This window comes from Lycorma delicatula, chromosome 1, assembly GCF_047948215.1.
Source record: "Lycorma delicatula isolate Av1 chromosome 1, ASM4794821v1, whole genome shotgun sequence".
NCBI lineage: Eukaryota > Metazoa > Arthropoda > Insecta > Hemiptera > Fulgoridae > Lycorma > Lycorma delicatula.
The window spans coordinates 324,405,177-324,431,601 of NC_134455.1; the positions used below are offsets into that span (position 1 = coordinate 324,405,177).

General features: G+C 30.4%; 1 protein-coding gene across 2 annotated transcripts in view; it reads right to left on the reverse strand.

Annotated features, from left to right (window-relative positions):
* Positions 1–16,601: 16,601 nt before the first annotated feature.
* LOC142334209 (tubulin polyglutamylase ttll-4-like) overlaps positions 16,602–26,425 on the reverse strand; it is a 153,513-nt gene continuing 143,689 nt past the window's right edge. The window contains exon 19 of one of the 2 annotated variants that reach the window (XM_075382043.1): positions 16,602–25,344. In XM_075382043.1, coding sequence (XP_075238158.1) covers positions 25,176–25,344 — 169 coding nt within the window. In that variant the 3' untranslated portion in view covers positions 16,602–25,175. The remainder of the gene's footprint in view (positions 25,345–26,425) is intronic. The other variant, XM_075382044.1, reaches the window with a different exon arrangement.

The window sequence follows — 26,425 nt, forward strand, 5'->3', positions numbered from 1 at the left end:
CATGCGTAGCTACACAAAATAATGGTAATTGTGAGTCTGAACGTCCTCAACCTTTTTCAATTTGAAGTATGTTGAAAAATATTTTATATAATTAATAAATATACAAGTTTCAAAAGTCGGAAGAATGAAATTTCCTCATTATTCTTCCTCAGAATCTGTAATAGCAGTAGCGTTGTTATCAGCTGTTTTGGGCAACTCCATCATATAGTCAGGATACAGTGAACCAAGAAAGGACCATAAATGATGTAATCGGGTCTTGTAGTTACTGTATTTTTTTTTTTGAAAAACAACTCTGCGAAATGCCCGTGCAAGTGGTGCTTACAGTTTCCTACCAAGGAACGTTTGAACGTACTTCTCATCATGCACGTTCGATTGTCTGTTTATGAGCTCCCGTGTCCGGATGTATGAAATTATATTTGTGATTCATCGCTAAATGTTGGTAGCCCTCGTCTTGCAAACAATTACATGTCTTCCAGCAATTGCTAACATTTATTGTACCGGGAAAAAATGTTTTTTATCTGATAGGCAATAAGGTGACGTATATGATAACTGGTGTATCTAACTCTACAGGTATTATACTGTTAAAAGAGAAAATTGGGAAAAAAGATCTTAACAGTAATTTGGATTTACATGGTCCCGTATCGGTTATATGGACACCTACTAAAATCCAATCGTTTGCGTATATAAAAATAAAATCACCTATACGTATAACTTATATAATTTTTACTTTAACGTTAATCAGATGAGGTTAGCGAGCGAAGAGAGCTAGGTTATGTTTGATTAGATTATGTAGATTCCGTATAATGACGTATCACGCACTATATCAATAAAACCTAACCAAGCATAATCTACGTTCGCTTCGCTCGCTAACTTCGTCTAATTAACGTTAGATATACAAATTGTATATATATTTTATCTATTTAGGTGGCCAGTAGACAGCTTCATTTTATTCTGGCTATATGATGGAGTTGCCCAAAACAGCTGATAACGCTACTGCCATTACAGATTCTGAGGACGAATACTAAGATAATTAACCTCTTCCGACTTTTGAAACTTGCATTTTTATTAATTATATGACATATTTTTCAACACACTTCAAATAAGGGCGCTAATGAGGTAGCCTCTTTCTTATACGATTATGTTAATTTTTTGTCAACAGACGTTACTGAGTTGTGCCTGTTTGTTGATTCTGCCCTGGTCAGAACAGGAATCATACGTTAGTTAGACTTTGTGCTAGTCTGACAGCATCAGAGAGATTTCACAAAATATGAGTAGTCCAAAAGTCGCAGTACAGCCTATTATTTCGTAAGTTGTAAAGAAAATGAAACATTTGGATACACAAACGTAAACTAGGTATGAAGACCCACCTTTGGGGCACATCACAACAATGGCCGCCATTTTGAATCGCCGTCCATCTATTTAAATGGGAAGGAGGTCATGTTCCGTATGAAAAGAGATTGAAATTTTACCAGGAACTCATTTCTGCAATTAGATTTCACGTAACTGTTACGGTGTAGGAATTATTGGCATCCAAAAGTTTGAAAATCTTTTACAAATGACATGTGATGGCTTTGACGAAGCAAGAGCGAATTGAGGTGATCGTGATGTCTGGTGAACGAAGCAGTCGAGTCGTTGCAGCAGATTTCAACAGGCGCCACCCGGAGAGACCACTGATTTCGCATGACACTGTTGCATGTCTCTTATTCAAATTCACGGAAACTGGAAACCTGTCCGACAGGCGACGCAATGGTCGTCCCAAACCTTCCACTGATGAGACAACCTCGACGATAGTCTTGGCTGCCTTTGCGAGGACCTTACAACGCAGCACTCGACGTCTTGCAAGTGAAATTGGTGTTAGTCGTTCCTATATTCTGCGTATTCTTCACAGCAACAAATGGCAGCCATTTAAGATGCAAATGTTGCAAAAGATTTCTGAGGATGACCCAAACAGACGTGTCGAGTTCTGAACGTGGGCATTACGACAATATCAGAAAAACCATACATTCCCACAGAATATACTATTCAGTGACGAGGCAATGCTTTATATGAGTAGCGAAGAGAACCGGCAGAATCACCGATATTGGTGTGATGAAAATCCCCACTGGATTGATTCATCTAATGTCATTGGAGATGTTAAAGTGTGGTGTGAGATATCGGGTACCCTTGTGATTGGACCAATTTTCATTGATGGAACCCTTAATTCTCAGCGGTACTTGGACGTGCTGAGAGACACTGTCTTTCCTGCCCTTTTAGATAAAGATGGAACATTCCCTTCGTTTTTTCAACAAGATAGTACTCCGCCACACTTTGGGCTAAATGTTCGTCAGTGGCTCGATATCCAGTTGCCTGAGCAGTAGATTGGTCAGCGTGGCCCAGTGGAATGGTCACCAAGATCACCTGACCTCACACCTATGGACTTTATTTGTGGGATAATTTGAAGCAACTTGTTTACGCAAAGAATATTCGTGATGTTCACCATCTGCAACAAAGAATTACGCTTTGCTTCATGGAAATCGCACCAGAAGTTCTTCTGTGAGTGTCTGCTACTGGATTAAACGACTGGAGTTATATGCATTCAACAAAACGGTCGACATATTGAACACATTATGTAGTCCTCCAGTGTCAAATCTGGATGCTAGTAACTGCTAACTGTAACAGTTATGTGAAATCTGATTGCAGAAATGAATTCCTGGTAAAATTTCAATCTCTTTTGATACGTCACATGAACCCCTTCCTATTTAAATAAATGGACGGCGATCCAAAATGGCGTCCATTGTTGTGTTATGCCCCAAAGGTGGACTCTCATATCTAATTTACTTTGGTGTATTCAAATGTTTCATTTTCTTTATAACTTGTGAAATAGTAGGTCGTACTGCAACTTTTGGACCACTTTGTAGATTGCAAATTTTCTGAGCGTGGTCATTCATATCTTCACTGTGACAGGGATTTTGGTGTTTTTAAAAAGAAATTCAAAGATTTAATCGATTTTATGTTAAGATCCAAAGGATTATTTTAAGATTGTATGCAATGCAAAGAAAAACGTTGTAGTTAAAGTTGTGGAAACTTCAGATATTCTAGATATTGACAGTTGGTGGCCGCATTATTTAAAAAAAAAACTGTCCATTCTTTAGAAACCAGCTCAATTGATACAACACGGCAATAGAAGCAAAGTTTGGTGCCTACTCATTTCAAACATTTTGAATTCTCTTCTGAAAACAAAGGAGTCATTGTTGGGCACACTTATATTGAAAGTTTTATGAAATATAAATTCGTTATTGGAAAGCCTACACCTTCAAACTTCTCTATGCCAGCAAGACCTGCTTATCTGTACAACCTTGTTCCAGTTTATGGGAAAAAGCTTCAAGATATTATAGAGCTAATAGTGTATGTGCAACAAAAAAAAAGGCCGTTAAATCTTTTGAAGAAATATCGACCTGGAACTCTAAATAATAGAACCTTAGTAAAACATTTTTCTTATCTTAATTATTATTGAATTCTTGTATACCAGTGTAACGTTTTAGTAATATTCATTTAATTTAAACGAGAAATAAAGTTTATATGTATGGATAATACCAAACTGTTTTATTTTTATCACCAAAATTAGTAGAAAGGAACTAAGTCAAAATTAAAAAAAAAAATTATTGAATTCAAATCAAAAGCAAAAAATGGTGCTGCCTTAAATAATGTTAATAGAACATATAAAGAACACTACCAATTTTTGTGGTATTTTTATCTTACAATTTTATAACAGCAGAACGTTTTTCATCCTGAAAAATAGCAAAAACTGACTATTCCCTTTCTCCTCAGGCTCATTCAATTGTATTACACCAATTAAAAAAAAAAATAATATTTTTGTGGTAATCACCCTTTTTATTGGATTCGAAAACTAATAATGCACCGTTTACAAATCCATCTTCATTCACTACCATCAACTGTTTTTCTTTGCTACTTGCCGATTTAATACCAGTACTTAAACCAGATAGGAAAGCCTGTTTTGATGTAACGAAAGTGTCACACCAAACTTGATTGACTGAATCATCTTCGGTCATCCTAGTTTCATTCAGATAAAAAATCTTTTTTCCCATTTTTCTAAACTGTAATTTATTTCAAATATTTCCTTCACCAAATCTTTATGTCATCTCTATCAATGATAAAACTATTTCTACTTTTTCCTGTAAATTTGAAACCCACCGATAAAAGAAGTTTATGTAAACTAGCCCGAGTAATTTTCGGTAGATCCGGATCACTTTTGACAGCTGAAAGTACCTTATTGAGTGTGGGCAATTCATTTTTAAAAAAAACACCTTGGACTGACAGCATTTTTATTGAAATCGTTAAAATGACCTAAAACGGGTTTTGGACGTTTTCTTACTTTTTTAGTGTGTATACTACCGCATTTTTTCCGCTCGCGATCTCTCGATACTTGAAATGGATATGTCCGGGAATTCAGATGTAAGCGCTTCTATTAGTTTAATTTCTAAAGGAGGGTATTTTTGGTGAAATTTATTGAAAACATTAAGAAGTCCTTTCCCCACTTCCTAATACCTTTCCTATATTTAAATATACAGCAAGAAGGACTCTCGGCCATAGTTATTAAATTTCAAGACACTTAAAAACACTTATATAAAAAAAAATTAATTAATCTAACATTGCAATAAAGCAAATAAATCATAAATTTCAGTATGATACTTATTTAATCTAAATTAATGACTAAACCAACCTCACTCAAAGTAATTTCTATCATGAGCAGCTAACAACGCCAGAGTTGAAATTAAAGTGAAGTTTCTCAAGACCAAATAATCATTTTTAAAATAGCGTTGGACATATAATTTAACTGTGTCATTAAAATATATAAAGCTAAGAAGTATTGCTACTGTTTATATAGCATCGTAGATGAAATGTACCGAATGGAAATTCAAATACTTGGACTAACACACGGTACGTTTATTTACTCCAGGCCTCAAGTAGCAAATAATATGAATATTATAAAATTATAAAAATTAAATTAGTACAAATTTTCAATAATAGTGCACTGTTTACATTGCTGTAGACCTAAAATATTTATAATTATATAATAATAACTTATAACGTGATAATCTGAGATTAACAACCGGCGTAAGTAATTAACGTTCTTATCGGATGGTAGCTATTTTTAAAACTGATGTGTCATTTTTGTTCAGCCGGTGGATTGCAATCAACTGGTTGAAGGATGCCATATGTATGCGTGTTGTATATTTACATGTACCATACACACACACACACACACACACACATGCAGATTGTTTAATTCAGGCCCAAACGTAAAGTACGCAGAAAATAAATGTTTCGCGAGCCGAAACTCAGTAACGAAACGTTTTCTGATTTTTCATATTTTTTGGATATAGAATCGTCTCCCACGAGATTGCCGTGCAATTTGGTATTATCATATACAGAGCGTTTCATAATGTTCTTAGGAGTTAAAAAAATTCAGTAGAAAAAAAGTATTTCACTTACCTAAATGAAAGTTGTACGAGGTGATGCAGGGACTCGAACAGTTTTAATTAAAATCTATAAATGTTCAATATGTGCTCCTCTAGTAACACGGCTCACATCAACACGAAAGTCTAGCTCTTGCCAAACTCGTTCTAACATGTAATTTTCGATAGAGTTGATTGCATTGATTATGCGATCCTTTAGCTCAGCGATATCGTGCGGCATTGGTGGGATAAATACCGTATCTTTTACGTAACTCCAGAGAAAGAAATCACATGGCGTGAGGTCTGGTGATCTGGTGGCCACAGCATAATGTGTCGGTCTTCTTCAGACGCACATCCTATCCAGCGCTGAGGTAACGTTGTGTTAAGGTACTGTCGAACCTCGTTATGAAAATGGGCAGGACAACCATCTTGCTAGAAAATGAAGTCGTTGAGTAGCTGAGGCATAAGCCATAATTGCAACCGGTTTCACTCTATTGTTTATACCATGCACGAATTGAATTGTCACTTGGTGGCTCCTTATTAAATTTCAAGCGAAACGAACATTGCGCAGAAATTACTGACTTTGACAAGTGAGATTCTAACTTACAAAACGACTTCTCGCTTCTCGTGGCAGCCATTTTCTCTACTGTCAACGCCTAGCGAGCAAATGGTTTACTAACTGCCTAGTATATGTGGAAAAAACTATTTGAAGTACTCTTTCGTACAGTACTTGTTTTATTCTTATGAGTGAAATAGTTTTTTTGTTAATGAATTTTCGAAACTCCGAAGAACATTATGAGACGCCCTATATATATATATATATATATACACACACAAATAAAATAATTTATTTCCTTATTTTTACCGATCATGACAAGATTTGAACACTTAATAACATCTTTTATATGATAAGTTTTTACTATTAAATGCATAGTATTAAGGTTATTACTTATCCCCTTGGTGAGTATAACAGATTTGAGGTAGACCATAACAGTAATAAACTTTAAGAAAACAAGGGATGTAGAAAATAAATGTTATTTCACATTATTCAATTGTTTTTACTTCCTTGTACTAAGTATAATGATCGCGAAAAATTTCAACGGAAATATCCATTTTTACTAGTTTCGGCGTGACGTCTGTCATCTACTTGTGCACCTCCCTTTTGATTGCAATCGACTGGTCCAAAAAAGCTCAAAATCAGTTATGACTGAAGATGCGGGAGCTCGTGAAAATACCTTCACAAAAATTAAGGTAAGATATGTATATATGTAGTCTGTATTAGGTGGTTTATTTAAGAGAATTTAAATATAATTTAAAACCTTCAGCCGGAAAAACCCGTCTGTCCATCGGTTGTGTAAAATATATTTATTATAAACAAATACTGTTTAATTATCGCATCTCAGTAATCTTTCGTTAAAATATGTCTAATGCTTGCTCATATCCGGTGTTATGTTTTACATTTATTATGATGTAAGCTATTAGTAGTAGAGTCGTAGCCGTCTATCAGTCGGTTGTTTCTACTGAAGTGCGTTCTTTTTGCCAGACTCTCAGGAGGTTGTTTCGTGTTGTGTGTATGTATATCATGATTCACTGACGGGTATTTCAGTAAGCGTGTGAATTTATGTGTGTTTGTGTTTATTATTTTATCTTATATATTGTAATTTTTTGGATAAATATGGCTTGCCATAATAAATATCCTGCGTCTGAAACAATAAAACGTATTCCGAGATAGCGAGTCAGATTTTAGTGATGAAAAATCTTTGGACGAATCTTACATTCCAGAAAAGGATTGCAGATTATCTGAATTCTCCTTTCATCTGCAAATGAACATTACTCAGGTGACGAAACCGAAGGTGATAATCAGATGAACGATTATGCTCACATAAATGTTGTTGACAATGAAGGAACTAAAGAAAATTTGTCAAATCAGGAAAAATATTTCGTTAAAAAGAAGGGCTGTAAGTGGAATTCCGTTGGATCTAAACAAAAAGGAAAAACTTCTGAAAACAACGTAATAAAAATAAAGATTTCCAGGGCAAAAGGTCAAACGATTCATTTAGGAAATAATCCTACACCTGAAGAAGTATGAAGCTTATTTTTTAGAGATGATACCATTTTAGAAATAGTTAATAACACTAATAAAATTTAGAACATATGCGTGAAAAATTACAAAATTCAAAAAATCTAAATTATAAAGAAACTGACATTGTAGAAATAGCACTTTTAGGGCTTTGTATTTTCACAGCTACATTCAAATCGGGTTTTATGGAATCACTCATTTTTAGTATTGAATAACTTTTAATACTATGATAGAAGGGTAGGAGTTGTTCATAACAAATAACCCCAATTAAAAAACTTCAGTAGTTTATGGGTTCTAATTGAACACTGATGTTGCTTAGAGGGCTTACCTTTTCACAGATTTCAATTGTTTTCTTTTTAAAATGTTTATATCAATTTATGTTTAAAGAATCAAAATACATACAAATGTTTACTGTATGAATTAATAAAAAAAAAAATACAGTAGCTATATTAAAAAAACTAAATAAAAAAAATTTAATTACTTCAATTCTGGCTATAAAACATTAAATTTAGCTTAAGGTAGCATATATTATACTGAACTTTATAGGAAATGTTTTTATTGGATGTGGTATATTTTACCATGATGCCTGCAGTATTTTGGCCACCATATTGACAGTTAAAAGTTTAACACATAGGTCTTGTGTCTGTTTTTTCTCTCTTACATTGTTCTAAGTTATTAATTTCGATTTACAACAGCCTTCATTAAAGATTAAATAGCAATATTCCTACAATATTTTTTGTTAAAAAAATGCACTGTAATAAAACCAAGTTGGTATTAAGACACATAATACAAGACTTTTTTTTGTCCTCTGGCATTCCTTATGAGGCATTATTCATTATATTGTATAAAATTATTTAACAGTTTATAGTTAGTATTTTTACCCAACATCCATACCTGGAATAACTATAAGAATCCCATTACCATTATCAAGGTAATAGCCACTTTTTGATTTGGATGTCTAAGTTAACATTGCGTTTGGAATAAAGCCCATTTATACTGAATTATACTCCATATAACCTTTACCAGCTAAATTATACTCAAGCACTAACCTTTTTTGGTAAATTAAGTCCTGCACCGCTGTTGTCAGCCTATGAATTTGCTGTTGAATGAGTTGATAAAACATAGGATTCATCTAAGTACACGATTGCCTGGTTACATTTTCGAAAATCACTAATTGCCTGCAAATGTGAAATCCTTATCTGCCTAATATCATGTTTTTCAACTAAAAGTTTCCTCTTGTTTTCTGTTTTTCGCCACTTAAAAGCTAATTCTTTCAAAATTCTCCATAAACTAGTTTCACTGACATTAAAATTAATTTTCAATTCTTTACATTTTCAACTGTTGCCTCAAAAAAATAATAGAAGAATATTCATAATAGATAATTTTTAAGCTTTACTGAATCTAAATATCAATAAAAACACAGAGAATTACTTCAGAAAGAAGACAGTTATCATCAATTATACAAATTATTTGGATTAATTTATTATGAATTTCTTCCATTCCTTTAACATAAATTTCAGCTCTGCGAAAGGAAAAGCAGATAAGTATACATCGATTACAATTGTTTAAGCTCTATGTTGTAGTATTTAAAATTAATAATAAATTTAGTATTTGTATCCTTAAGCATCTTTTAAAACATTGTAAATATTAAAATTATTTATGCTGCTAAAGGAGAAAGGAACTGGTCAATTCATCACACCTCTTGCCCGCAGATAATTTATGAAATGCTCCTTGTTCTTTATTTAACAAACAATAGGTACAAGTGGTAGAATTTATATAATTTGGACACGGTATAAATAATGACAATTTAAAAACAGAAAGGTGAAAAAATTAAGAATTCTAGTTTTTACCAAAATGTTAGAAGCTAGTACGGGACAAGATAGTACTAGCAAAGCACAAAGAAGAGCTTTTAAAACTTAAACTGTATAGAATAAAGTATGGGATTTTTTCAAGGGTACTTTGTTATTCATGTAGCATTGTAGAAATTAGTAGTGGTCTTGCTGCCATCAAAGCAAATTTATTCGACACCGACACAATATTGATAATTATATTCTATTTGTTTAATTTAGCCAAGGTAAGTAATCCACTGTTAATTCCTAGCAGGTCTTGATTAATTTGCTCGCTGTCCATATAATATCTTCATTGCCTTCAATATTTATTATGGTATTATCAATAAAACTGTCTTCACTACTTATCTGTTTGTGACAAATATTTTCCCATCATTTTAACTAGTTCAAACATCAATTTCCAATTTTAAATCTGTTGTACTTTTAAACTTCTCTCACAGAAGTTGCACACCATCATGACATTTCATTAGTGACCAGATCTTCAGTTCAGGATGGTAGGTGGCAATCTTAAAACTGAATGACTCTTAAGGTGCATTACATTATGTGTGATACATTAAAATATTAGAGGCAGGTGACTAGAAAAAAATATTAAATATTCAAAGCCAATGTAACTAACCCTACTGTTCAACATAATCCCAGGCTTCATTTAGGAACTTGTCCGTCTTTCTGTGAGCATTCTTATTCCAGTAACAAATAATTGTTCACTGTGGTGTTTGACTCTCTCATTGACATGTAAAAACAAAAAAATGATATTGTGAGATCAGAATTTTGAATAGCTTCCCTTGTCTTTTGAACGGAAGCTTTTATGGGGGTGGTCATTATCATACAGAATTACCTTTTGAAAGAGAATCAGGACATTTCCTCCTTACAGGCTTCAACTTTATTTTCACAATAGTACTCAAGGTTGATTGTACGTTATTCTTCCAAATAGCAATAAATTTGGCCTTTATAGTCCCAAAACACCGTTAGCATTGCTTTACTGGTTGATGCGTAGGTTTTGAATTTTTTCTCGCAAGCAAATTGAATGTTTCCATTCCACACTTATGATTGGATTACAAAATGATTATTAGCTATGCAAACCAAAGTATTAGCTTTCACTAGATACTGTTTAAGTTCCATACAAATGTCTGTGATTTTGAGTCAACTGATTCAGAACCTCCTTTGAACATGATTTGCAGTAATCAAACTGTCAGTTATGATAGTCACACTACAAATTTCAGTAATTTGCAGAGCGTCAGTTGAAACTTCCAATTTTGGTAATACACTTTTTACCATACTATTTAACTACACAAGTAACTTTTGGTTGTTTTACACCTTCACAAAATAGAAATCTTACCATAGCATGCTGTTCTCCTGCGGTAGATGTCTTAAGTGGAACCAACATTTTGAAAAAAACAATGATTATAATAATGAAAATTCTTTTTGAAAAGCTGATACATTCAACGGTGCCAGCTTAAAGATCAGTCAGTACAATTTATTCTATTAAATAGTTTTTCTACCGTTGTCATTTGTCCCTTTAGTTATAGAACGACCTGCGTAGTGTAATATGTTATACAACGTAATGCTATGATTAACAGTGCATGCTATATCTAAAATCAACTCATGTTATTATAAAATGATAAAATTTTGTCTTGTTTATAGCAATGTTAGAGGATACCTCGAAACATTTCTATTAACATTATCATCACTTGTCACATTCATTAATCCTCTAGCTGTCATTAAATGACATCATTTTCATCAAAAATATTTACCCGTATGTTTATACAGATACATATTTTAATTAAATTGTAATGGAATCTGTGAATGTTAAAAATATTGAATCTAATTAAATGAAATGGAATAAAGGTGATGTAGTAAAATTAATAGAATTGTTTAGAGAAAACCTTTATATGTTCAGAATTTTGCCAGGAATAAGAAACAAAACGTATGAAGTGAAGTAGGTAGAGAAATGGGAACAAATAAAGTTGAAAAGAAGATGCAATGTCTGATAAGAAAACTTCAAGGAAAAGCTAAGAAACTTATGAATGGGCTTGGAACAGAAGATTTGAAATACAAGTGGATGGGATATAATGTGCTATTATTCATACAAGATAAAAATATTCAACATCATTCTCGGTAAACTGATGTAAATGGATAAAAATTGGCAAAAAATTAATCAGATAAAAAATATTTTTTTTATTATTTTGTTATTTTCATTAACAATTCTAAATCAGAACTAGCGATTCTTAAAAAGTTTTTAAAACTATCAACACAGTGAATTTTCATTGTTAAAGAGTCAATACCATATTTTTTTAGATCAACCATACTTTCACTGTAATCTCCGGTTTTGTAGTGAAGGGTGCGCTCAGTATTTTCATTTTCATCACCATGTAACCAGAATGTTAAACAGACTCTTACATACACTACGATAATTACCTTAAGAAAGAAAAATATAATTTATTTTATCTTTTTTCAACTTGCTGAATTTAATTATTTCATATTATCTATGGTCTCAATATGGATTTGGTGGATGAGAATGACTGTTTTGGTAACTAACTGTGCAATTAAGCTTCCGCTGAACTGGAATTCAGATACAAAATGAATTAATAACCAAATTGAGCATTTTCAAGGATCTCTACAGTAAAACAATAATGTGAAAATTATGGTAATTAGTAATAAAGACACAAAGAACATTTTGTTTATAATAAGAAACAAACATACAGAAAACATGGCCTATTTTTAATGACTCATACAAGATAATTACAAAAAAGTAAAAATAAGATAATAATAATTCTTGAATATCATTCAAATAAAATTGCAGCCATGCAGATTAGTTGAAAAATTGTTTATATTATGCAAGTTACATGAATTCAGAGAAAAATTTTCATTATAGATATAAATATAAATAATACAATATCAAAATAAAAGGAGCTGGATTAACCACAGAACCTACTTCACTGAATACAAATTTTATTATTTTCTTACTGTCTTAAAAAAAAACTATATACATACTTGTAAGTACATACACTATTAAAATTAATAATATGAAATGATAACACAGTTTAGTAGGAAATTTGCTGAAGCAAAGGGAATTATAAATTGATAGCAAAGTGCAAATTTCATGTTAACTGTGTTTGTATTTATATTTCAATTAAATTTGATTTGATGATAATGTAGGAAAAACAATAATTTTAAAATGTAAAATACTAAAAAAATTAAAAATTGTAAAATTAATGAAAATGGTGTTATGCTTAATTGTATATTTTATAGGACTATATAAAGTAAAATGTGTGTGTTATAGCTGTATAAGAGACTTGTTTATAAAAAATTGTTCCAAGTTAAATCTGGTTTGTAATAATCGGTTTAATCTGGTTTGTAAGTAATAATCGAAGCAACCTTAAATGTGGAAAAAAAATACATCATGTACAGTCGCCGCCAAATAATGGCGAGCTTGAAGTGGCAACGATTACTACCCAACGTAAAAATATGTTCCTCACTCTCAGTAATCTCCCTTACCAAATAATTTTTCTATTTTTAACAAATGAGGGCAACAATTTTAAAGTGAAATAGTCAGCTAATTCTGTACTGTACATGTAAAATGTAGTAACGGATGATAAAATACTATTTATTATTAATTACATGGTAAATATTGCGATAGATGGTTATTACTGTAATTTTAATTATTTACTGTAAAATGAATTATCCGTTTAACTCCTCAGCTAAAGAACTTTCTTTGCTGTTATCACTAGTTCAGTCTAATTGTCACTGTCACTACATAAGAAGACAATGAAAAATTCTGCTACAGAATCTATTAACATTTCTTGGCTTCAATATTCACATTCAATTTTTTAACCTTTTAACAGTAAGATTTACATTGTTCATTGAATTTATTTTATCTTCACACAGTTTCTGCACTTCTGATATTTAAAGAGTGTTGTGGCTCGCAACATGTTTTACCTCTGATCGTACCATCTCGATTGAATTTAAATCAGGATGGTAAGGTGGAAGCCACAGAACTTGATGCCCATACTATGAAGTACAACTGCATTATTTTATCTAGGTAACTTTTGCTAAGAAAAAATTCAGATGTAGAAGCTTCATGGCATTTGGTGAAACTTTCTTTGCAGGAGATCTAGTTTAGTCTTGTAGAGATCAATGGACATGCATGTTTTTCCTACTAATTTATGACACTTTGTCTAGATTATTAAGCTTAGTTAGAAAAATCTTAGTTGTTGGGGATTTAACGCAAGTCTTATGAAGGAATGCATTATACTAGGTCAATGGATATATTGTTAAAATTTAATTATGAGTATATAATATAAAATCTATAACACTTTAACATTTGAGGGTACTGCAGGAAGATTACAAGTTTTCGAACAGTTATGGGTTGAACCTGAGTCAGATATGTGCATTATATCAAAGAGAATTGATGAAATGCAGGAGAAAAACATATAAAATACAGCTGTGAAAAACTTGTTACAAAAAAAAAGTGTGAAGCAGTAAAAATATAATGATGATCCAAGTTTGAGGCATGCAGTAAGAAGTAAAATGTACATTCTTTTATGTCTATTCTGAAAATTTAGTTTTTTAGCATTTCAGAGTATATAACATAAAAAATATTTAACAAAGAAGGACAAGACTTTTATAGGGCATAATATTAAGATTATTTTTTTAAGTTGGTACATTGAAAATTGTGATACTAAAATAGTTCTTGGGGAAAAATGAAAAATCAACAAATTGATTTTTAAATTAAAAAATAATTTACAGAAGTACCTGAAATATAGTCTACAATATTTCTAAGTTGCTGCTCAAACAGTTTAAAGTATTGTGTACTGAGAAATCACAAAATTAGAATGGAGATTGCAGTCTTCTAGGCTTGGGTAGAAAAGGAAGAAATAATATTTATGAAAGTTCAAAAAGAAAGTCAAGGTTAAAAATATTCATTGGATTAAAAGTAGGCTACATGTGGTAAATCGATATAAAATGTATAATGATGGTGGTCCTAACAAAAAGTGACATAATTTTTGTGAATTGAAGAAAATGTTGAATTTGCATGCCCTTTAAAAAACAGTTAAATGAATAAACTTCATTTTTCATCCACAAAAACTAATTAACTTAAAAGATATCAGGTTAAACTAATACATTTATAAAATAAAAATTCTATATAATTTTAAAATAGAAACCTACTTAAGATCAATTACAATAATCTAACAATTTTATAATGCAGAACTACTCACATGCAGATTACAATACATGTAGACATGTAGAATATATTAAATGACTCGCTAAAATATCAAAGTTAAAAATTAAAATGATATTAAAAGATTTTCTGGAATTAACAAATACTAAAAATAATGCTATTAATAAAAAACTTAAGATAACATACTTTCCTTATATGTTTATGATTTTCAAGAGATCTGCTTCAGAAAAATGTTGCAAAATGAACTACAAAAGCCAATTCTTAGTCTAAATAATAACATTTTCAAGTGAATGGAATGGCATGTCCCAAAACTGTATTATATTGTTGATTTTTCAGAGACCTAGACTGCTTAAAAATCTACAATATTTTTAGGCAATCTTAATCAGATGATGAAAGGTTTCCTGAGAGGATCTCTTCACAAAGAAACTGATAGTTTAATATTGGTCAGAACATTTTATGATGTAGTCTACTAAACCATGAGATTTAGTATTATACTTTAGGGAACAGCTGAAAAGAAACTGACAGTATTAGTTTGATTTTTAAATTAGGTTTTAGAGCGTAATACAGAGAAACTTTCAAGGCCCAATATTTAAATTATTTACTCATTTTAACAAGTTGACAAATTCAATAAAACAATTAAGAGATACTACATTTAAATCAGAATTAAGGAAATATCTAATAGAACAATTGCCTCTACAGTTCGACTGAATACAGCTGAATTTCTTTAATATGCAGTGTTGTTATTATACTCAAAATTACAATTTATATACATTCATTTAATGTGCAAAATTTATGAAAAATTGTTATTAGTAATTTCCAGATAGTGTAAGTAATTATTATAATCAATTTTGCTTTCAAGTGCTAATTTGTACTAACTCATCTACCAAGCTCGTTAAAATTTTGTCTTTTTATTATTATAACATTAATATTCTTAAGTTTGAATTTTCAAATCTTGAAAATTAAAGGGTGATGCAGTGAAGTGGGCGATTTCAGAAACTGGTTTGTACTATTTACATAGAATGGGAGAAACAGCTATCACCATTAGAAACTTCCCACTGTAGCACTAAATTTCAATGCAGACATAGAGGGTGAACAATATGACTGCTATAAAAGTGTACTATAAAAATACTGAAAATTTTATGGTTGCTCAACATGCTTTTTGTATTCATTTTGACATTCATTATAACCCAGTTTCATATCCCTATGTACTAAAGTCCTGGATAACAGATTCAAAATCAAACAATTATTATCTAAAAAAAAAAATCAGGAATGAAAGAATAGTCTGTAATCCAATGAATACCAAGAAAATGAGAAGCCGTAATACATCAATTTCACTCTCTTCAGTTCAGTGGATTTTATGCAAAGAACTTTAGTTAAAATGTGATATCATCTTTTGCAATAATCAGGACCTATTTTTTGCAGACAGAAATAGAAATTGTAACTTACTTCTGAGTGGTGTAAAAACAATTCGCAAAACTTAGCAATTCTTGAACTTGAGATACAGACTATCAAACTAATGTTATTTACAGTATATAAAACAAATGCTTCTATTTACCTCTGTTAGGTACAAATAGATTTTTTTTAGAAAAAATTATTGTTCAATTTACAAAAATTTTAAAGTGGCCCATTTTACTGAATCAGCCTTTATTTGTGAAAGTAGTTATTTTGGCAATAGATTCCTCAAATAAAAAATTTCTGTACTCATAAATGCTTCCAAAAGCAAAAATGCTTAGTATTCTGTCTTCAGCCATTTTGTGATTTCGCAAGATATTTTGTAACTCAAAAAGAGATTAAGTTATTTAAAGAAAGTTTGGTATACATATTTAAATTGATATTCTCTTTTGAAAAGAAAATTTTAAAATGATGGCCATATTAATACTCTAACTGTATGTATTATTTTTTAAATTTTATTAGACAAATTAAAAAAAAAATTATTATGAACAAAAACAATTAAGTTATGGTAGAAGTGTTGGAGTGAATCAACTTTAACTTCCCCCCATAAGAATCCAATAATACTAAAAAAAACATAGTTACACATATAAAATGCCAAAGAACGTTTTATTATTTAAAAATAATCTTACTAAACACTAGTTTACAGATACCATAATTAATAACACAGTCTATAAATGTACTATCATTTTGAACATCCACCACACATTCAATCATAGAATTATGTGAGAAATGTAAGTATCAAATTACCCACTGCTCAAATAGAACTACATGGGAGGATAAATGTATACCTTAAAGGTAGTTTAGTTTTAGTTTGATAAACATGACCATAAATTACAAAAAAATAAATAACTTACAATATATTTATATACATTTTTGTAACTTACTGTAAAAGCATTATTATGAAATATGGCTTTGCAAGCTATGAAGTTGCATGCATGCTTTTGAAGAAATTATAAAAGATAAATTCATATATTAACATGGGAGATCAACAAGGTAAACAAAAAGTTCCAATTTATGACTAATTTACTTAAACCAATTATTTGTTTAATGGATGGTGGTTTATCTGTAATTAAACATTCTATTAAAAAAAATTGGTAATGTAGCTAATGAACCAAGAAATCTGTCTTTTCCATTGCATTTTTATTATTTTATGTTTCTAGATTAGCCATGTGTATGTAAATTACACCTGTCTCTTAAAAAATGTGGCTTTGGAATACAGATTTCAAGAAGTACAAAGCATAAGTTTTAAGTAGGCTAATTTATTCCAACTTTATAAATGAAAATTTATCAAATTTAAGACGAAGTGGAGTTTCTAAAAAAATAGTAATATTATTTTTCTCTAAATAATCAAATTATATCAAATCTTGCTATAATTTGATAGTAGTTCAACAACTGAACTCCACTTTATACAAACACCTCCTATTATCAGCTACCATTCGTTGGTAAAATATTAAAAATTTATATACAATTCTTAAATGAACATGCACAACTTACTTTTTGCTTTCAAGTTAGTACAAATAAATTAAAATATTATAAAAAAAACTGCATACTCCCAATCTTGACTTTTTAACAGAACTATTTCTGATGACAGTTAATGTAATCTGCTTGCTCACAGACGGTGGATATATGTATCTTTAAATATACTTGTAATTTAACTCTTTGCGCTCGGTAACCATTGCTATAGGTTGGACTCACAGATCGGGGGGGGGGGGGGCAGCCATTTACGCCGCAACTCAGAATTATTTTTCATGCATCGGCACTCGTAGCTCGGATGGCCAATATTAAATTATTCGAACGCTCGGGAGGCCACCGGTGCTGGCCACAAAAATAAACAGAATTTATAAATATGTTTTTAAATTTCAGCTGTTATAAACCTAACTGGTACAATGTCTGGTATGTGCTGCAACCTATGGAGTAGAAAGTGATCTAAATAACTATATGATTGTAAAACGAGCACCAAATAAAGATTACGTGTTTCTGGTTGAGCATCGTCACCTTTATGTCGTTTGTTTAGTTATTTTATCAATTAAAGCGATTGTGGTTTTGTTTATTGTATATATATATATATATTGGTGAAGAATTTAAGTCCTTTTTTTTTTAAATACGTGTATATATATTTAAGTGATTTTTTACTGTAAATATTTTAACCTAAGGATGAATAGCGATTTTGATCTACCATCTGATACTCTGAAAGAGTTATTGTGTGCATCAGACAGTGATGAAGATTTTCTAGTCGATTCTGATCATGAAAGTGATATACAATCAGATGTATGCGAGGAGTTTGACAATGAAACACAAGGTGATATGTTGGACAATAATATAGACATTATTGACAACAGTGTGGATACTTTTGAAGATGAAGTGGAGGAAGAAGAAACAAACAGCGATAACACAAATGATTCTGGTTCTGATTGGAAAGAATGGAAGGAAGGCAATCAAGACTTCCAAAAGTATAAATGGTCACAGGTTAGTCAATTTAAGCCATCAATTGGTGAAATTCCACAAACTCCTTTACAATTCTTTCAACTATTCTTCACAGATACTTTATTTACTGAAATAACCAATGAAACCAATAGGTACTGCTCATGAAAATATACAAAAAAATACACCCCTCTAAAAAAATCGATGTGGTGGTCTTGGGAAGATATCAGTATTGAAAAGATGAAAGCATTTATGGGAATAACTATAAACATGGAGATGAACGAAAAACCTGAAATAGACGACTACTTCTCAACAAACTGGGTCGATGAACAACCTTTTTTAAGGACATTTTCAGTAAAGAGAGGTTTTCCCAAATATTTTGGAACCTTCATGTTGGTCAATCTCCTTCTGGACCAGTACACAGCACACTGACTCTGTCTGGAAAGGTTCGTAACGTTGTCCTCTATCTCAACAATAAATTCAGGGAATATTATATACCTAACAATCATGTAAGTGTAGATGAGAGCACAGTAGGATTTAAGGGGAAAATCCAGTTCAAAGTCTACAACAAAGACAAGCCAATAAGATGGGGCATAAAAATCTTTGTAATGAGTGAAGCAAAATCTGGATATATCTGTGCGATTGAACCCTATTTTGGTAAACTGACCATTGACCGTATGGTCAGATCTGATTTAGGCTCCACTAGTCGTATTGTACTTCATCTTGTTGGAAAACTCAAAGATGCCTATGGAGATATTAAAGGTCTCCATGTGTTTACTGACAGGTTTTATACAAACTTGGACCTGGCGGCAGCACTCCTAAAATGGCAAGTTCATATAACTGGGACCATAATGCTTAACAGGCAAGTGCTTCCTGACCATGTAAGAGCACAAAGAAAAAACTCAAAAAAAAAAAAAAAGATTAATATACTTAAGTTGAAAAAAGGAGATATTAAACTGTATAAAAAAAAATGATGAGGTTTCCTTGTTGTTGTGGAAAGACACCAACTTAGTAGCAATATTAAGTACTCTATATACTGATGGATCAACAAAGACAATCAGATGTATACGAAAGGGGCATAAGGAAGAAGAGGTAAAAAAGCCTAAGGTGGTCTGCAAGTATAATAAATTCATGGGTGGCGTGGATGTGGCAGATCAATATATAGCTATATTCTTTCACGAGAAAATCCATCAAATGGTGGAGAAAAGTCTTTTTTTGGCTCCTAGAAACTGCCACGGTAAATGCATTTATATTTTACAATATTGTTAACAACCAAAAAAAAATTACGTCAAAGACAATTCAGAAAGGTTTTAGTAAAGCAGGTTGTTGGAAATATATGAAATTCCAAAAAAAGAGGAATACCATCAGATGTAGCAGACGAAGAGAGACTGAATGGTAAATTACATCTTCCGTACCCTCTTGAAGAAAGAAAAACCAAAGATAGTGCAGTGTACAGCGATCATTGACCTGGACAGCAAAGAAAACGAAGCAAATTTTTTTGTAAAACCTGTTCTGCCAATCCAGGACTACGTATTGGTATGTGCTTTGAATTATATCACTCACAAAAAAAAAATTGTTTGTCACACATTGCAGCAATTTTTGTTTTTATAATAAAAGAAAGTTATGTTAACAATTTTCTGTAACTATAAAAACTGTAAAAATATGTTTCTGTTTATCTACTTCAACTATAAAGTTTTGTAAAAATAAAATATGATTAATTAAGATATAATTTTTATTTGTCATTCTTTCATCCTATGTACAAATATCAGTGAATGCTCTAAAATTAATTCCCAGCTGGTGCGACAGAGCGGTCAATATGGCCGCCAACCTAGCACAGAAAGTTATGTGGCCAACCGAGCTGTGTGCTCGGCGGCATCATAAATAATTCCGAGTAGACTCAGAGAAGTACGTGGCCAGCAGTGCTGGCCTGACGAGCGCAAAGGGTTAATTTTTTTTTAAGTTACTGCTCAGTCTACCATAAAATGGATATAAAATTTTGAAAAAATACACCGAATTTTTATTTAACTACATGGAAACAGAAGTGGTTTTTGTGATTTTATGGGAAAACAACCCAATGGGTTATTATTAACTGACCGACTAATAATTTAACAAAACTAAACTTTTAATTTCAATCAAAAGCTTACCTTTACCACAAATACTAAAAATAAATAACACAATTTTGTATATTAACATGTAAACTTACTATAACAATCCAAAAGGGGTTGTAAATACTTCACAAAAATGAACTATAAATTAGGAATAAATAACATTTAATAATACTACAGTCTGAAAAATGAAAAACCACATTTGAGGTTTTAGATGTAAGAATTCAGTTAAAAATCATCCCTTTATTATATGTGTGATTTCCAAGCACTATAACTTTGGTAAAACAAATCCAAAAAATATGTGGAAACACTGAACATAAAACTGAAGTATGGACTTTTTTTACAATCATAAAATTTCATCTATTATCTCAGCAAGAAATTAAAAAAAAAGTATATTGATATTTGTCTTCTGGTAATGTACTGAAATATTTATCAAAAGAAAAAAAAATCATTTAAGTACGCTCATTCAACTGCCAACTGCATCATAACACAGTATTCTTTCAAGCTAGGTAAAGTAACTGTCTGGTAGTAAAAATTATGACAGTGCATTTTTAAACTATAACTAGCCTTTTTCAAGAGATTATTACAGCCATGTTTACAGTCTGTATGTTCTTGGTTCTCTTCTGCATATAAACAAATGAGAGAACCTATATAAAAAATTTTCATTTTTTCCTCGAAGTACATGAATATTATCTACTTTTAATAATGATTGGGTTTTTTAATTTGTTGTGAAACTATTTATTATTTTGGTACAATACTTGGGATACGATCTTTATTTTTTATTTTTCAATGAGCTATTTTTTCGAAAATATTGGAAACAAATTGTACATAACTGAAGGACAAAATTAAAGTCTATATTGTAACAGAGTTAACTATATGAACGTTTTATTTTTTTAATCAAAATTATGAAAATTAGAAATGCACATGCTTAAAAATAAATGTTTTCAACATTTGTCTAAAAATGTAAACTGTTTAAATTATTTCCATAAGGTGATAAAGAAAATAATAGGCTCTGATTTTAGTTATCCCTTTCAACTATCCTGAACCAATAGCCTGAATAAACCAATTTCTGACCAAAAGTATTAAAAATTATGACTATTACTCTTGACAATTTAAAAAATTGTCAGTAACAAAATGAACTCAAAAGTCATAGGTCTAAAATAAAATTTTGGTTACTTGACTATTTTAATTAAAAATTTTTTTTGTTACTCACAAACCCATTGGCATCCAAAAAAGGCCTTTTTTATTTTTATCCCAGCCTGCTTGTGAGGGGTGGCCTTTCTGTTTAGCAGTGGGTGGTAATTTTTGACTTTGCCGACATTAGTGTAAACTTAATGTTTCGACTAGATTATAAAACCCTTGGAACAAACATAAATTTTCCTATTTAATTTGGGTTCTTTACATTAAAAAAGCTTTCCCTAATAAGTATAAATGACCTCCAAATTTAAAAAATTCTTAAAATTTGCAGTAAATGGATGAAATATCAAGTTGATTTTTTTAATTATTACATATGTTACCAATCTCACCATGGCTAGAGTAAGAATGATAATAAGTTTTCTTCTTTTTTAAGAATCTTTGAAAATTAAATTTTTCTAAAGCTTGAAGCTTGATATCTCAGGTGGGGCTCAGGATAAAAATGTGATTTTTCCACATAATATATATATATCTACATAAGAGCAAATGACAGCAAAAATTTTAACTATATTTGACTCTGAACCAAGTCATGAATTTTCTAAAATTACTCAAATAATGTGCTTTTATGCTTCAATCAACCATCTTGAAATTTAAGAAATATATATTTGACTAACTTAAATCATGAAACAACTTTGTTCTGGAATGTGATATTTCTTCTTTAGTGTTGTGTAAGCTTTAGAATTATCCTACAACATATTTAATTAAACAAATAAAACTAAAAGCTGCATAAATTATTAACATTTTCTTTTATAATAACAAAAAGTAAATCTTGAAAACACTAAATTGTTTTTAAAAGTTTCAAAGCAATTAGGAATACATACAGCAACTAAAGGATCACGTCTCTGCAAGCTCATATAGATCTGGCAAGAGAACAATAGGCAACTGATTGAGGCTATGGATCACAGAAATAGATTAGTCAGTGCTGTAGTATGTTACAGTGTGGATTATTACTTTTTCCAGAGTCTTGTGATGCGATCGATTAATTAACTATTTTTTTTTTTTTTAAATTAGGGTTACTGCACTTATTATTTAAAATGGATTAATACCATTGGAAAAATAAGTGAAGTGTGCCATAAAACTTTTTATGGCTCAGTTTTAAAGAAACTGAAACAGTTAAGTAATTTTGATGAAAATTGACAAAAAATTATTAAAATTAAGCATGAATAATGAAGTTTCTTCGGTCTGTGTAGAGAAAATGAATGCCTTCTGGAATGAAAACTTCAAAGGTAATTTTTAATTTCTTGTTAAAAAAAGAATCTAAATAGATTTATCAATATGGGTTGTATATTGAAACACTTAATACCAGATTTGAAACTTTTTTGAGAATCAAAGAAACAAGAAAGTTTTATAAATCTCATGTAGAGAACATAATTCACAATATCAAAAATGGATACTTATGAAGATAACTGTTAGTAAAATTGTGTCCTGAAGTTGGGAGATAAATGAGACTGGCATCATATATGATGGACAGTGGTGGTTAGCAGACAGTAAGTAAATAAGTTTAGAGAACAATGATGCGCATGTTCACTTTTATCATCCTACAGGACCTAGAATTTCTTTCAAGAAGTTTATTAGTGATAGAGCTTGGATTCTAATTAAAATCAAGGAAACCCTATCAATGCTTGAATTTACCACAGCAAAGGGAGATCTCATTCTATTTAAGATAAAATGTCAGAAGAAATATGCATATTCCTAAACAAGTCATTCCGATTATGAAACTGCTTAAAAAGTTAGTTTATCTTAATTTTTTAATTTCTATATAATTTCAACACAATAAATTTCTAGAAGAAGTTTATAATTCTGAACAAATTAAACACAAACCATGAAAACTAATACTGCCTTTAAAATTCCTACATATTAATATCTAAATCACAAAATTAATTTTTAAGAGTGAAATTTTTTTTTACACATTCAGCTAATATTTTTTTTTATAAATGATAAACAATGGACTGATTTTTTTCAATCTAAAGAGGTTTTTCTTGAAAACTTGTGGAACTACAACATTAAACCTAATAAAATGAATATACTGGGTGAATTTTTAAGATCGGTTACAGCATAAATGGGTATTATTTGTGCAATGTCTGAAAATTCATAACTTGGTTTAAAGTCAAACATAAAAGTTGAAATTTTTACTGTAATTTGCTCCAAAATGGATGTAAGCTAGGGGAAAAATTATATTTTATCCTAAGACCTGCCAGGGATATCAAGCCTCAAACTTTCAAAAAACTAAAAAAAAAATTCATAAAAAAGTAAATACTTTTCATACTCTAGCTCTGTAGTGCGTGTAATAACAACAACAATAATAATAATAATAATAAAACTAACTTTTATATTTCACAACTTAATAGAAAATTTAAGCTTTAAAATGTGGGATTTGCTAAACTTTGATATCAAAGTTTAGAGGTAATTTTCATTTATTAGGCTTAATAAGGTTTTAATGTAAATGATCCAAATTAAACAGCAGAATTTGATGAAAAAAATAGGATATGTAGCAATCTTTTAGCATAATCTAGTCCAAAGATATTAAAATTAATATTAATGTCAGCAAAGAAAACGCTGTTAAACGAAAGAAAATGACTGCCATTCACAAGCGGGCTTGGATAAAAATACAAAAAACCTGTTTTGGACTGCCAATGTATATTGTATGGGAATAACATACAAAAAAATAAAAAAATGGTCAAGCAACTCTCACTGGATCACTTTATATGGATTAACTCAAAGATTAGTGAATAGAAAATAGTTTGACACATTTTATAGGCACGGAATCAATATATGCCAGAAATTAACAAAGAAATAGGAGGCTATTTTTTATTAAATTTTTTTACTGCTAAATTTTAGTAATATATTGAAATTGCATTCACCGACAAGCAGAAAATCATTTGAAAACTGTAAATTCTTCTTATGTTTTTGATATTTACGAAGAGAAATTAATTTGAACTCATTTACAACCTCTTATTGTCCTTATTACAAACTACATTTATGAAACAATATTCATTAAAATTACAATAAATTTACAAAAAAAAAAAAATTAATTATTTTAGAGTAAAGAATAATGACAGATGGGTCATATTCAACATGATACACAATTATAATTTAAATAACAACGAAGATTGTTTAACACTTGCAGTTCACTTCATCTACAGTAAATCTATACACTGCTATCTCACGACAGCCATAATTTAATCAAAAAATCAATCAAATTATTAAAAAAAAAAAAACTAATTATAATAAGTAGAAAATGTAAAATTCATAACAGTAATACACTAATTTTCACTTGATGACTAAAAATAATTTTTTACTAAATACTAATTCAGATGTGCATTTTCAAATATCACATCTAAGACAATTTGCTTACATCCTTCATATAATTTTAGAATCACTTCTTTGTTCAAGATGAGTACACCAACATTTAAAACACCACTGAAAAAATCCAAGAAGACATCATGATTTTGTTTGTAAAGGTGATTTATCCTGCACCTGGTTCAACTGGGAAATGCGACGAGTTATGTATGATGAACGAGGGAAAGGTTTTGTCACAACTCCCGGTTTACCACTTCTTGATCTTGCTGCTCGGCAAAGTGCTGTTGCAGATAATGTCCATTGCTGCTCCCTGTTATGAATAGAAAAGAATATAACAAATAAGAATTATAAGGAAGAAATAATCTTTCTAATTGTGTATTAATCATTTAATTTACCATTGGCTATTACCTGTAACTAGCAACAAGAAGAATTTACCTATCTATCTTTAAAAAAAATTTTGTGATAGATGGATATTTTTATAGTGTTAATAATGTACAATTGTTTTGTAAAGCTAAGCACTATCACAATGGTTAATACAAAGGTTCCCAAATTACTACAGGTTACTAAAAATTGAATGTTTAGTTGATCGAGATTATTTGTGTGTGCATAATTACAACTTATTTTTTCTAAACATCACATCATAAGAACCACTGTACTACATTGTATATAGTTATGAGTAATATTGGAATTCTAGTTTTTTCAATTCGTTTCGTTTTCAGTGCACAATAGTAAAATGCATACATATACATTCATATTCATAATAGAATTCAAAATGTTCCAAAAAATATTTTACATTGACAAACTTTAACTGAAAACCTAACTTTTAAATTTTAAATAACGATCAATGCTATTTTGCAACCAACTATGAGATACAGTTCATTAAAAATTCCATATTTAACTTAGGTAGACAGCTAATTTTTATAAGTTGGTTCTGAGCTTAGTACTGTGTTGGGAAGCAAGCAAGTGATACATATTGTTAATAAAAGTATTTATTTGCAAAACAAAGGTAAGTAATAAGTATTTCATGTAATAAAGTTTTTCCTTTTCTTATATTTTTTTTTAAAGATTCATTACAGCAATGGGTAAGTGGTTGAAAAAGACTCCTGGGAAAAACAGACTACAAATCCATGAAAAGAAAAAAAATAGGATGTGCTACAGAAAAAGATAATAGAAGAAAATGTTATGAGATCCTCAATGTTTCTAATCATCAAAACGAAGCAAAAGAAAATATGATTCTGGACATAAAAAATTTGGATTTACATTAAACGGTAAACAAGATAATCCTCATCCAGTATACTTGCTGAGAAATTCTTGCTTATTAAGTATGCACACATCTGACTTTATACAATACAACTTTACAACTATTGAATCCTTTTACAACTACATATATA